Source organism: Chenopodium album, chromosome 22 (assembly GCF_948465745.1).
Source record: "Chenopodium album chromosome 22, dcCheAlbu1.1, whole genome shotgun sequence".
Lineage (NCBI taxonomy): Eukaryota > Viridiplantae > Streptophyta > Magnoliopsida > Caryophyllales > Amaranthaceae > Chenopodium > Chenopodium album.
The window spans coordinates 38390802-38403553 of record NC_137855.1 but is presented as its reverse complement, the minus strand read 5'-3'; the positions used below and the strand labels follow the sequence as shown (position 1 = coordinate 38403553).

The window sequence follows — 12752 nt, the reverse complement described above, 5'->3', positions numbered from 1 at the left end:
GAAGAAAGAACTAACTTCAAATGTAATTTAATCAATTTAAGTTATGTAACAATGATAAATATATTCAAATGAGATTTTATTAAGATTCATAAATAAATTTTCAATCAATTGATAATTTTGTAACATATACTATAGCTTAATTGAATACATACTGCTAAATTAAACATGTATCAAAAATAATGTATAGTCAAAGGTTACACCTAATTTGAGATGGATGGAGGGAGTACATTTTTTTTTTTTTTTTTTTTGAAGGGGAGCAAAAGATTTCATTAAACAGCAAGTGCGTCCATAAGAACATAAGGGGATACATCAGGAGGAACATAGTGTTCCCATATTTGCTCTAAATTAAAAGGAAGAAATTTTGCAAGAGAATGAGCTACTACATTGCCAGCACGCTTCACATGACTCCACTGAAGGCTAGTGTATTGAGCAGTTAAAAACATAACAACACACAGCACCGAGTCCAAATCAGTGAGGGGAGTTGCACTCCGGGAGAATCTTGACACAACAATTTGGCAGTCAGACTCTATAATTACCTCCTTGCATCCAAATTTGCAGCCAAGTCTAACCGCCCATTCAATCGCCTTTGCTTCAGCTATCTCCACTGACCACCAAGCACGGAGTCTTTTTGTGGCAGCAAACACGATCTCACCAAGGCTATTACGCGCAACAACACCGAGCCCAACCCAACCCTCTTCAGAAAGCGAAGCATCAGAATTTATTTTGATGATGCCAGGGGGTGGAGGAACCCACTGATTTGGACTTGTACAGGCAGCAGTAGCAGCAGTGCGGGATGAGTTCTTCTCGGGCTTTGTGCTTTCATCAGTCCATCTCAGCATGCGCACTCTAGCAATCAGCAAATCAGTTGGAGTGTCTTTTCCTTGGAAAACCTTCAGATTTCTATCCTGCCAAATTCCCCACATCAAGTAGATACCTCTGACTTTTGTCATCACTTCCAAATTCTTCCAGCTTTCCACCAGGTCACAAATGGAGTAAGAGTTTACATCCTTTCTCATGACTTCACAGTCCAATCTCCACCATAAATCACGCACTCTCCAACAATCGAAAAAAGTATGTTGCCAAGTTTCGGACTCACCTTCGCACCAAGGGCAGCAATCATCATCAGTGAGATGTCTGTATTTTAAGAGTCTACGAACAGGAAGAGTATCAGTGCATAGGCGCCATAAAAAATTACGGGCCTTTGGGATTACATTTGCCTTCCAAATTTCAACCCAAGCGCAGTGGAAATCGTCCAAGTTGCAGCCTTTCCCCGACATATAAGCAGTCTTCACAGAATAAATTTCATTCTTTGAAAAAGCCAACGTAATCTCATCACTTGGACATCAGCCACTCAGAGGGATAGCAAGAATCAACTTCTTGTCTCGTTCATTGAAAAGTGTTTGGACAGTATTGTAATCCCACTCCGTATGCTCAAAATTAATTAATTCGCTAACTCTAGTGATTTCTAAAGTCGGAGTGGAGGTTGCAAATCTGCCTTCATCATCACAAAGCCACGGATCTGACCATATGTTAACACTACTCCCATTCCCTACTCGCCGCAACATACCTTCTTGCACAAGAGGCTTAGCCCCCCAAATACCACGCCACGAGTAGCTTCCACCAAAGCCCAGATAAGAGCCAAAAAAATCAGAATTTTGGTAATATTTTGCCTTCATTACACGGCCTAGCAGAGAGTTCGGATTACTCACCAACCGCCAAACTTGTCTTCCAAGTAGAGCATCGTTGAAGACCGCTAAGTCACGAAACCCCATACCCCCAAGACATTTGAGGGTACATAATGAGTCCCACTTCCTCCAATGAATCCGTTTCCTCCCTTCACTTTGACCCCACCAAAAATTAGCCATAGCCGCATGAATTTTCCTAATTACCTCATTAGGAAATTTGTAAACTCCCATGAGATAGGTCGGAATTGCTTGGATTACCGATTTAAGCAAAATTTCTTTTCCGGCTTGAGATAGAAGCTTCTCTTTCCAACCTTGCAATTTCTTCCAGATTCTATCAAGAAGAGCCTCAAAAATGCCCCTTTTTGACCTTCCCAGCACATTCGGAATACCAAGGTACTTCTCATGACGCTCCACTTGCTTCATATGTAGAATGTCCAGGATCCCCTCCTTTTGCTCAGTCCCAATCCCTCTACTAAAGGACACTTCCGATTTCTCATAATTGATTTTTTGCCCGGATGCTGCTTCGTACTGGTTGAGAATATCAACAATGTTTGAGCATTCCTTTCGATTTGCCCTTGTAAAGAGAAGACTGTCATCTGCAAATAGGAGATGTGAAATTTCTGGACATTTCCTGCTTGCTTTTGCACCATGAATATCACCCCTCTTAACCCTATTCTGGATCATATGTGAGAATGCATCAGCCACAATAATAAATAGATAGGGAGAAAGGGGATCACCTTGACGTAAACCTCTAGAAGGAGTCACCGCACCACACACTTCCCCATTTATGACAAAAGAGTACTGCACACGTAACCAAAGTCATCACCATATTAATCCATCTTCCATCGAAACCCATTTTCAGAAGTAATTGTCTTAGAAAACCCCACTCTACCCGATCATACGCTTAACTCATGTCTAGCTTCATGGCAATGTGACCTTTACGACCCTTGCTTCTCTTCTTCATAGTGTGAAATAATTCCAAAGCTATTAAAGCATTGTCAGTTATAAGTCTACCGGGAACAAAGGCACTCTGATTTTCAGAAATAATTTCACAGAAATAAGGGCAACATTTGTTTTGTTAACAGAATCTGGGAAGGAACTACCATTCAAAATTCCAGTAACAAAATTTGCAACATCATCACCAACAATATGCCAGAAACGTTGATAAAAAAATTGCATGCATACCGTCGGGACCAGGAGCCTTGCTAGGGTGCATTTTCTTGAGTGCCGCATACACCTCCTCTTTCGTGTAAGGTTTCATGAGCATTGCATTCATGGTGAGAGAAATAGACTCCGGCACATTTGACAGAACCTGCTCGAGATCATGGTTGGTGGGATTTGACGAAGTGAAAATGTTGTCGAAATAATTGCTAATGATTGCTGCCACTTCCTCCTCCTCGGTTCTCCAAACACCACTCTCATCCAAAAGGCAGCTGATGGTATTTTTCCGTTGGTGTTGTGAAGCCTTGTGGTGAAAGTACTTAGTGTTTCTATCACCTTCTTTGACCTCGGCTACTCGAGATCTTAAATGCCAGTATGCTTCCTGTTTTTCTTGTAAACTCTCAAGGTGCTGCTCAAGCTCATTACACTCCTTGCAACTCTCTTCACTGATCGGCAACATTTGGGCATTGTTCAAGGCAATTTCAGTCGCTGCAATTTGCTTACTGAGGTTGTTGAAGTGTTCATCGCTCCACCTGGACAAGTTCCTGCCGACAACAGCAACTTTCCCAAGCACATTCAGGTTCCCTGCCCCCTCCCAAGCACCTTTAATTACCTCCTCACAGCCATCCTCGATGAGCCAATACATCTTAAACTTAAATTCTTTTTTCTTTTTCTTCTTCTTCTTCCCAGGAGCATCATCATATCTGAGTAGTATGGGAGCATGATCAGATTTGACGCGTACAATATGTTCAACTGAGGCATTAGTGTATAAGGAGCACCATGACATCGACCCAAGGAACCTATCTAGTCTTTCACGAATCCGGGTGGAAGGGGTTCTCCCACGTTCTCATGTGTACCAAGTTCCACTATAACCCAAGTCCCTTAGGTTACAGTCAAGAAGGGCTTCACGAAAATTCTCTATCTCTTTTCTTTCCCTAAGGGCCCCACCTTCTCTCTCATCGTATGATAGAAGCTCATTAAAATCACCCCCCAACAAAATCGGGACATCATCATCACAGAGCTGCCTAATGAGCTGCCAAGTGTGAACTTTCTCTTCGGCCTTTGCCCATCCATACACTCCTGCAAACCTCCACTTCAAGCTCCCATCACTCCAGATATCTCCACAAATGTGGTGGTGAGAATAGGATACAAGACGAAAGTCTATGCTCTCCTTCCAGTAAATGCATAAACCCCCTGACTTACCCATACTAGAAACACCGAAAGCTCCATGATAGCCTAAACTCCCTTTAAGATCCTCCACTACCTTATTATCGATCATAGTCTCAGAAATAAAAAGTAACCTCGGGCAAAACTTGTGACTCCACTTCCGAAGTCGCCGAACTGATCGGGGGTTGCCCATTCCCCGACAGTTCCAAGCTAGAATACTCATTGGGTACGGCGGGGTTGGTCAACACCAACCTCCGCCAAAGGCCCCACGCCACCAGGTAATGTCGTATAAATGATCTTCTTCCCAATGTGTAACTCTTGCTCTGTCATATCTTCCCCTTCCCTAGCACGTTTCCCTGACTCTACAGCAATGTTCTTCTGAATATTCCCTCCCCCACCCTCCCTTGCTACTCTTTTCCATTGCCTCGTGCCCCCTTTTATTCCAACCTCTACTGGAGTTCTCACTAGCCGAGCCTCAAGAACCCCTTCCTCACTCTCTCTGCTCTTATCAACTGGGATATTTAAAGACTCAACTCTTTTTCCTACCTCCTCACTACTCTTTCCCCCTTCCTTCAAGGTATTACTATCATGTACAGCACTCAAAAATTCTGCAGATTTTCTACTTATGTTGACAATCCCTTGCTCACTAGGTGTCTTCATAGTTCCTCTGTTCGCATCTGTCCCCATCTCGCCTTCAGCACAGGTTTTATTAGTATTTTTGGTGATGAAGAGCCTTCGAACAGCACTGCTCAGATCTCCCAGATGGAGGGAGTACATAGATAAAGTGAATCAATGCAATTACTTCAAAGGGAAACATTATGAAACCAAAATCATAATTCATCCAAATTTGACAAGTAGAACAACGTAGATCCTAAAAGAAGCTTACACTCTCAGAGTCTCAGTCACAGAATCTCACAAATTCCAAACAGTTCAAATTACTGTACAAAAACAAACACACACACACACACACAAGGTACACATTTTTGTAATCCCAATTAGTCCACAACTTGCTTATTGTACTGCGTGTATGTGTGTAAAAATTGTAAATATGTTACAGCACCATTTTTCAAACATTTTACTTAACCAAAGGGCGATGGATAGATATAAGTATAAGATATTCCGTACAAAATACTAATAACCAGAGGTCATAGAGCAGAGCTCAAGTGTCAACAAAAAGGTGGTTAAGCATAACTCATCGCTGTTGTCATGCAATGGGCATACAATACATAAGCCAAAATAAACCTCAGGCTCGAAAATTATTCATACTGCGGCACCAAGCCACCTTAATCATTAGTCATACATGAATAAAATAAGAACAACTGCATAGAAATGACAACTAACAGTAGGAGATGCATCAAATAAACATTACGAAATTAAGATCCAATTATCCAACTTCAAGGAATTTGTCCAAGGAACAGTGGCATTCGGCCATTAATTTTTGATTGATAATTAGCATAAACTATATATACAAACTTGGGAATGTCTTATCATAGAAACGTATTTACATAAACAACCAGCAGCAGTGCAGATTTAAAGAGATCCAAATGTGTTCTCTCCACTGTATGTCATGTAGAGAAAACCGTCCTCATCTTTGTGCTCCTCGTAAATAGCTGACATCATAGCGGCTGCAAGATAGAAGTAAAATTAATATCCAAACTGCAAGTGAAGCAGCATGGGTCAGAAATTTGGAAAGAAAATAAGTCTTCATACCAGTAGGCGGTAGAATGTTCTTTACGAAGATAAATATGGCCTTCTCAGCACTGAGCTTTATCCTCTTGCGCACAACATAGACAAATTGCCCCACAGTTAGATCAGCAGGTACAAGATACCTGCAAATAGCAATATGATGCAAGTTTAAACATCAGAATCAATAAAAGTCTGCATTCACCGCAACAGAAGCATACATCACATATTAACAAAGTATATGTTAGCAGGAACAGAGTATCTGCGAGTATGATGTAAACATGACAACAGAAGCAGACAGCTTCTTCAACATACACACATCACATACTTGACTACTCCATTGAAATAACTCTATCTCTGAAATTGTAACATCTGTATCAAGTGTTATGGTATAAAACTAAAACAGTGGGTAAAAAATAATTTTGTACTATTTATAGAGTATATAAAGCCTTTTAAGATAGAACCCCAAGTAACTAGATTAAAGATTTATGAACATAAAAGCATGCACATTCTAGTCAATTTTAAGGGAGAATAAAGTAGTAGACAATGCTTTCGTAGCTCTACCCTGACCTCGACAACTTAGGACATGTAAGCAAAAAGATGAAAACTCTCAATAATTAAAGAATTGCAACTAAACTAATACTCTAATAGTAAGAAAAGACTAGACCAGGAAACAAAAATAGAACCTCCAGAAAGTATACTCCCTAGCTTAAAAGGAGAAAAAAGACAGGCCCAACTAGCATCAAATGCTGCCCATCAACACTTAAAACAACTATTGAGCAGCCAAGAGGAACAGCCCTATAGAAATTTCCTGAATAGCCAGTGAAAAGACCCCCTAATCTAATTATAGAATAGAATGACACCACTAATAAAGTCAATTTAAGCTCAAAATCATGCAAAGAAAAAGACAAAATAACAGTTGATATGGATCACTGCTGAACTATTTGACAAGCAGATTAAGATTTAAACATAAGATAGATTTCAACTGCAATAAATCCATATGAAGCATGAAATATATTCACATCATCTAAAAAGTTCTCCAATAAGCGTATACATGCATACAGAGAGAGATAACTAACTTCTTCTTGTCAATGTCAGGAATGTCACTTTTTTCAGCCTTCTCTACAATAACCTACACAAAACCAGGCAACCAATACAAATGATCAGCAACTATGAAACATAAAGCAAAATTTAGGATATTTCTTGAATCATGATTTAAGAGAATCATTCCTATCTAAAGTGTATCTTTTAATTAAAGAAATTATCATACAGGAATTCTGTCAGGATATTTCTCCCTGATACGAGCAGCTTCAGCCTGTCTTCGTTCTGTCACAAAGAAATTTAAGAAATTAAGAAATTGATATCTGCAACTATTATGTTGCACAAAGCAAACACAACAATGGTAAACAGCTGAATTCCCTAGTATAGGCCACAAGATAAACCAAATATTTTAACAGTAATTAAGAGTTCGGGGTTAAATGAAGCCATCCCAATTTGAGTTCATGTCAAACTCCATACAATCAAACATTTACTTTTAAGGACCAGAAATTCGACACCACATGCTATTAGCTCTTAGCAGTTTCACACATCAAGCCTTGCTTCGACATTAAGTTCATCATCACACCCAATAAAAAAAATGTAATACTATTGACAATTTCAATCATGTACACGTAGTATCCCCATTGATGTATACCCCATCCCAAACACAACCCTACATAAATTTTAGAACAAAAACGACCAAGTAACATTCAGTATTCTATCCAAATTGAATATCATAAACATTGAAGACAATCAAAAAACAAAAGGCAAAACAAGCACACGGTGCACAATTTTCTCAGCCTCACATTAAAAGGATCATACAATTGAACACTTAATTACCAAAAAAGGGAAGAAAAATAAATTGATCAACACCAATTTGCCAGCATCGCATCCACATCATCATAATTATAAAATATAATCCAATTGATCAACAATTTAAGAAAAAGAATTCCAAATATTCAATAATCATTCAGCAAAAAAAGAAGACAAAGCAACAATTATACATACAAGTATCATGAAAAATTTCAACGCTTTCTCAATTATCACAGACATCAGATCGTACAAAAAACAATCAAGAACAAATTTCAAAATAAAAATCACAACGAAAATATCTCAAATTGATCAAATTATAAATTACGCAACATAATAATCAACGAAAGAACGATGAATGATATCTGTAATTTACCAAGAGGATGTTGAAGTTTGAAACAACTCTTCGACATGATGATCAGATTCTTAAAAACAATCCGCTACAAATTCTGCCAAAAATCAAAACGAAATCGATAAATTAGGGTTTCAAAATTATGCTAATAATCGATAATTATCTCCAAAGAAAACAACAAAATCCGATTAAAGAAAGCGAAAAGGTAAAATCGAAGAACTTACGAGAGATGATCAAGAAGATCGGGCACAAATTAGAGAGAGAAATCTCAGAAATCGAGAAATTGAAGAGAGAGAAAGAAGAGTTGCTTGTGGTTCTAGGAGAGAGAATGAATGTAGAGTCCTACTAATCCAGAAGTTTGCGTATAAATCCAGTAAAATTTATAGGCAACTCAATATTTTAACCAAGTCCTACTACCACTGAAAGACTATTATTGGGTTAACAATAGTCATTGGCCAATTTATTTAGCCCAATCAAATGATATAGGGCCTAATCACTAATCTTATACAACGGGTCAACGGTTGTGTCACTAGTAGATCCGATAAAATTGACGCATATGCGGTTACTTTATCCGAAATACCCGACTTAAAATCCAAACTTTACTTGAAATTGATTGACATAAGTTGACCCGACCTGAAATAAATTACGTCTAATACGATAATGGGATTTCTAAGTATTTTTATCAAAATAAGAATCTTGACGATAAAATTGAAATGACCTAAACCCGAAATTAATCCAAACAAGTCTTAAAAAAAAAATGCCCTGGTCTAAAATCGATTTGAACGACCCAATTATCATCTCTTACTATGGAGTACATTACTACCTTTTCACACTCTTTGTAGGGAACTATGAATTTAATTTTTTTTTTTTTCTTTTTTTTTTAAGAAAAAAAAGTAAATTGCTTTTATTTTTATAATTGATGAAAGTCTCTTGTACTTGTATTATTGTACCATTTGATATTTAGTGGCCCATCCAGTTTGAAGTCTTTGAACCACCCAAATTACACAAGAAAAGTACAGCTCAGGCCCAACTCTTTGTGATGGATTTTGTAGTTTATGGGCTGCATTTTTTTAGGCACCGTCCACTACTAAGCCCAAAATCAGTTTAAGAGTGACTTTGATGAAACTATTGTAGTTGCAAGCCTTCAGTGCGAGATCGTTTAGAATTAACAAGTGTTTTTTTTTTTTTTTTTTTGACAGCTAAAACAAAGAGACCTAGTCTCCAAACTTCAAAGGACCTACAGACAAACAATGAAAATAAGGCATAAGCAAAGTAATTTTTCTAAGCAGAATTCTGGTTCTCTTTGTATTAAGTACGTACTTCATATAATTTTGATACAATCTCATATAAAATTTTATACAAATTCAAATAATATAAATTTAAATTAGCTAATAATATATTTTCGAATAATATAAGTTCAAATATTGTGATTTAAGATAAAATCAGTTGAATACAAAACCGCAACTTCAATCATTCATAAATTCACAAGTCTGTAAGAATGATTACAAATTTGATGAAGTGTTTAACTTTTAAGAGTTATTTTCAGCCACCATAATTTCCTTCTTTTGTTGTTTAAGAAGTTTTGTGCTCAGCGTTTTTGCTGATTATGTTTTGTTCTTTGCTGATTATGTTTTGTTCTTAGAACTTTGCCTTATAGGACAGTTCACTCTTAATTAAGCATGTATGATCGAATGGACAGCAGAGTACTTGATGATACGGATTTGCACATCCTTTGAAATACCATACTTGATCAATGATCATGAATAAACAATGTACGAATGTAGCAACTCATTTTAGTATTACATAAAACAAAACACTATGGTAGTATACTAGTATGGTCTAAAGCTCGGCAGTTAATGCTACAACATCGATATGTACCAGGCATCGATCAATTTGAGGCAACAAAGTGACAAACATGTCAAAACTCATACGTATCAATACACAAGGGACATATAAAACCAGTTACAACGAGTTTAATATCATATATAGATAACCTTTAAGTCGCTAATCTAAAGGGAACCAAAAGATTACAATATGAAAGAGTGATTAGTTGAGAGCATTAATTAAATCAAGTCCTTTCTACTTCATCTAACTGTGTATTAATAAATGGAGGATCAAACATTGAGAAAGCCCTAAAAGCAGAGATGACAGCCAAAAAAAGGAAACAAAAGAGAGCTAAAAAATGAAGAATGACAGCAATTTTCAAATTGGTGCAGAATTTCCCATATGCACTGCAAGCTTCACTCCATGAAACTTCAATATCACCTTTGTATGCTAAGTACATTATCTCTGCTCCTGCTGTTCCTGATGTCACCATCAAGTAGGCCATCACCTGATTTGTTTTGTCAAACAAAATTCAAATAAATCAATGTGAACATTTTTGGATTTTTACACTTTTTGTGACGTGAAAATTGCCAATTTTCTACAACAAGTAGAGGGAGATTTAGAAGCTTGTGTGAATAGCAAAATTTAAACTTTATGTTGATGATTGAGAGTATATAGAGTTTTTCTGTTTTAGGTTTACGAGAACACATAAATGCAACTCTAATCAATAGAACTTCGCCTATTTTTAAACTCATATCACAAGAACAAGTTAATAGATTTCCACTTTTCTAAAAGGAAATTCAGGTAAATTATTAGGTGCACTTGAAAAATGTGCTTGTTAGGCTATACTCCTTGTAATGAAGTTCGTCTATTTATAAATTCATATCAAGAGAACAAGTTCATAGATTTCCACTTCTCAATAAGGAACTAGGTAAATTATTAGGTGCACTTGAGAGTACGCGCTTGTTAGGCGATACGTCATATAACATCAATCGAATAATGGACATATAAAGTTCACTTTTGTTTAGCTCTTATATATTTTTCTCGTTATTTAAATACATATGTACTCTCGAGTGCACCTAATTAGTATTAATACTGCTCTCTAAGCATAGTTTATGAAGAATAATTTAGTAAGCTTACAAAGTTACAACTGTTGTGATTCTTAGTACTTTCTTAAATATAGTCCCACATATTAATTAGTTAAGCTAATTCAATTTTACAACAAGCCAAAAAGGGATATGCATTAATTATTCTATACATTACAAATATATACAGTTCTTTAGATTTGGCAACCAGATTTATACTGTTTTACACTTACACATTTTTTAATGTCCAATGCAAGTTCATAATTCCAGAAAAATAATTAAGGAGCAAATTTTTCAACAAAACTCAAGAAAACCCAGAAATTTATATACTATGAATGAGAAATTAAACAAACCTGATCAGAGATAAAGAAAACCCAAGCTTTGTTAACTAAACAACTAATCCAAGTTGAAATTGCAGCAATTAGAGCATACCCTGCAGCAATGGCAGCAACAGCAACCATGTACCTTTCAAAAGAAAAAAATTAAAAATTAAATTAGATTAGTTAACAATAAATTAACTAAATTGGTAAATGAAATTAACATAAATAAAGATGGATTAAACAAAAAAAAATTACTTGAGTCCTGAGAAATTGAGGAATTTAATGCTTCCATAATCAGGATTGTCTTCATTGGTGTTAATAGTGAGGCATAAAGAAGCAATATTAAGAGGAATGACAGAAATTCTAAGGGAAAAATCTAAAAGTTTTAATCTTGGGATAGATTTGTTTGAGCTTGAATTTTGGGCATCATTTTGGTTATTCATGGCTGAAAAACATGAACTTTTAATGTAAAAAGGATTATAAGAGGTGTGGATAGTGGGAATTTAAAGAAGGTATAGTTTGGAGTTTAGTGGAGTAAGAAAGAGTTGCTTTATTTTGTCATGTGATGGAATGATTGTCTTTTTTAGGAAGGTGGATTAGGGAGAAACAGTAGAAATTTGTAATATTGTCTCGGTTACATATTATTTACAACAATTAGACATTTTTCCTCTCTAGTTTATGTCAAATCGCTGCAAAGAATATATAACGGAGGTAGTAATTTCTCTATTTTCTTTCTGTATACTACCTCCGGTCCACTTTAGTAGCAACTTTGGGAGGGTTTGCGGAGGCCGAGGTAAAATTTCCAAAGCATGTTTAATAAAAGATAAGGGTATATAATTAAGTATTAATCAAGTAATAAAAAAAAAAACCACCACCACCAACCCAGCCACGACAACCAACCCAACCACCACCAACCCAGCCACGACCACCAACCCACCGACCCCAGAAACATGACCCCCAACCCACCGATTCCACCAGTCACAACCACCAAACCACCAACCCCTGAAAACCCACCGACCCCAGAAACCCAACGACCCCGTACCCATCGACATCGAACCCACCAACTCCGAAACCCACCGATTTGAAAACCCAACCACCGATTTGAAACCCACCACCCCCAACCCACCAATTTGAAACCCACAACCACCGATTTGAAAACCACCAACCCCGAAACCCACACCCACCGATTTGAAAACCACCACCCCCAACCCACCAATTTGAAACCCACAACCACCGATTTGAAAACCACCAACCCCGAAACCCACACCCACCGATTTGAAAACCACCACCCCCGACCTCTATCAAGCGACAGGTTTAGGATGAGAGATAAAAAAAATTGGGGATGAGGAAGATTATGTAGAAATTTGATGAAGAATGGTGATGAGGATGAAGATGAAGGAGGGTGAAGGTGGCTGGAATTGGTTTCGGTGGCTAAGGGGTTGATTTGGGTGATAATAGGTAACTTAATTAATGTTACGATTTAAGCTAATTAGATAAAACCAGTTTTGTAATTAGGGTGATTTAAAAAAATGTAAGGGTAAAATGGTACTTTTACCACTAAAAAGTTACTAAAAAGGAAAGAAATGGAAAAGTTGCAAGTAATGTGGACCAGCTCAAAAAGGAAATA

The 12752-nt window shown here is 37.1% G+C and overlaps 5 protein-coding genes across 5 annotated transcripts; all 5 read right to left on the bottom strand.

The window, feature by feature from the left end:
* Window positions 1-269: 269 nt before the first annotated feature.
* On the bottom strand, window positions 270-1277 carry LOC145604371 (uncharacterized). The gene has a single exon (XM_081660285.1). It carries the CDS (start codon window positions 1275-1277, stop codon window positions 270-272), a length of 1008 nt encoding a protein of 335 aa, XP_081516411.1.
* A 66-nt stretch (window positions 1278-1343) lies between these two features.
* On the bottom strand, window positions 1344-3633 carry LOC145604370 (uncharacterized). The gene is made up of 3 exons (XM_081660283.1): window positions 2871-3633; window positions 2700-2773; window positions 1344-2486 (listed from the first exon to the last, which is right to left on the bottom strand). Exons 1-3 carry the CDS (start codon window positions 3631-3633, stop codon window positions 1344-1346), a joined length of 1980 nt encoding a protein of 659 aa, XP_081516409.1.
* Window positions 3634-3693: 60 nt separating this feature from the next.
* Window positions 3694-4236, bottom strand: LOC145604369 (uncharacterized). The gene has a single exon (XM_081660282.1). The coding sequence runs from the start codon at window positions 4234-4236 to the stop codon at window positions 3694-3696; it is 543 nt and encodes a 180-aa protein (XP_081516408.1).
* Window positions 4237-5345: 1109 nt separating this feature from the next.
* LOC145603598 (autophagy-related protein 8C-like) lies at window positions 5346-8270 on the bottom strand. Its single transcript, XM_081659528.1, has 6 exons — window positions 8121-8270; window positions 7921-7993; window positions 6967-7022; window positions 6776-6828; window positions 5724-5842; window positions 5346-5638 (listed from the first exon to the last, which is right to left on the bottom strand). Exons 2-6 carry the CDS (start codon window positions 7955-7957, stop codon window positions 5544-5546), a joined length of 360 nt encoding a protein of 119 aa, XP_081515654.1. The 5' UTR covers window positions 7958-7993; window positions 8121-8270; the 3' UTR covers window positions 5346-5543.
* A 1579-nt stretch (window positions 8271-9849) lies between these two features.
* Window positions 9850-11631, bottom strand: LOC145606137 (CASP-like protein 2D1). The gene is made up of 3 exons (XM_081662191.1): window positions 11381-11631; window positions 11159-11270; window positions 9850-10228 (listed from the first exon to the last, which is right to left on the bottom strand). Exons 1-3 carry the CDS (start codon window positions 11566-11568, stop codon window positions 9965-9967), a joined length of 564 nt encoding a protein of 187 aa, XP_081518317.1. The 5' UTR covers window positions 11569-11631; the 3' UTR covers window positions 9850-9964.
* Window positions 11632-12752: the final 1121 nt, after the last annotated feature.

Excerpts from the sequence above, each read along its gene's own strand:
- LOC145604369 (XM_081660282.1), bottom strand. The coding sequence starts at position 4,236 with ATGAGTATTCTAGCTTGGAACTGTCGGGGAATGGGCAACCCCCGATCA.
- LOC145604370 (XM_081660283.1), bottom strand. The coding sequence starts at position 3,633 with ATGTCATGGTGCTCCTTATACACTAATGCCTCAGTTGAACATATTGTA. Across the intron at positions 2,774-2,870 it reads CAAGGCTCCTGGTCCCGACG|ATTCTGTTAACAAAACAAAT; the intron begins GTATGCATGCAA and ends GTTCCTTCCCAG. Across the intron at positions 2,487-2,699 it reads TCAGAGTGCCTTTGTTCCCG|TACTCTTTTGTCATAAATGG; the intron begins GTAGACTTATAA and ends TTACGTGTGCAG.
- LOC145604371 (XM_081660285.1), bottom strand. The coding sequence starts at position 1,277 with ATGTCGGGGAAAGGCTGCAACTTGGACGATTTCCACTGCGCTTGGGTT.
- LOC145606137 (XM_081662191.1), bottom strand. The coding sequence starts at position 11,568 with ATGAATAACCAAAATGATGCCCAAAATTCAAGCTCAAACAAATCTATC. Across the intron at positions 11,271-11,380 it reads CTCAATTTCTCAGGACTCAA|GTACATGGTTGCTGTTGCTG; the intron begins GTAATTTTTTTT and ends TTCTTTTGAAAG. Across the intron at positions 10,229-11,158 it reads TTTTCTTTATCTCTGATCAG|GTGATGGCCTACTTGATGGT; the intron begins GTTTGTTTAATT and ends AAAACAAATCAG.
- LOC145603598 (XM_081659528.1), bottom strand. The coding sequence starts at position 7,957 with ATGTCGAAGAGTTGTTTCAAACTTCAACATCCTCTTG. Across the intron at positions 6,829-6,966 it reads AATATCCTGACAGAATTCCT|GTTATTGTAGAGAAGGCTGA; the intron begins GTATGATAATTT and ends GGTTTTGTGTAG. Across the intron at positions 5,843-6,775 it reads CCTGACATTGACAAGAAGAA|GTATCTTGTACCTGCTGATC; the intron begins GTTAGTTATCTC and ends TGCTATTTGCAG.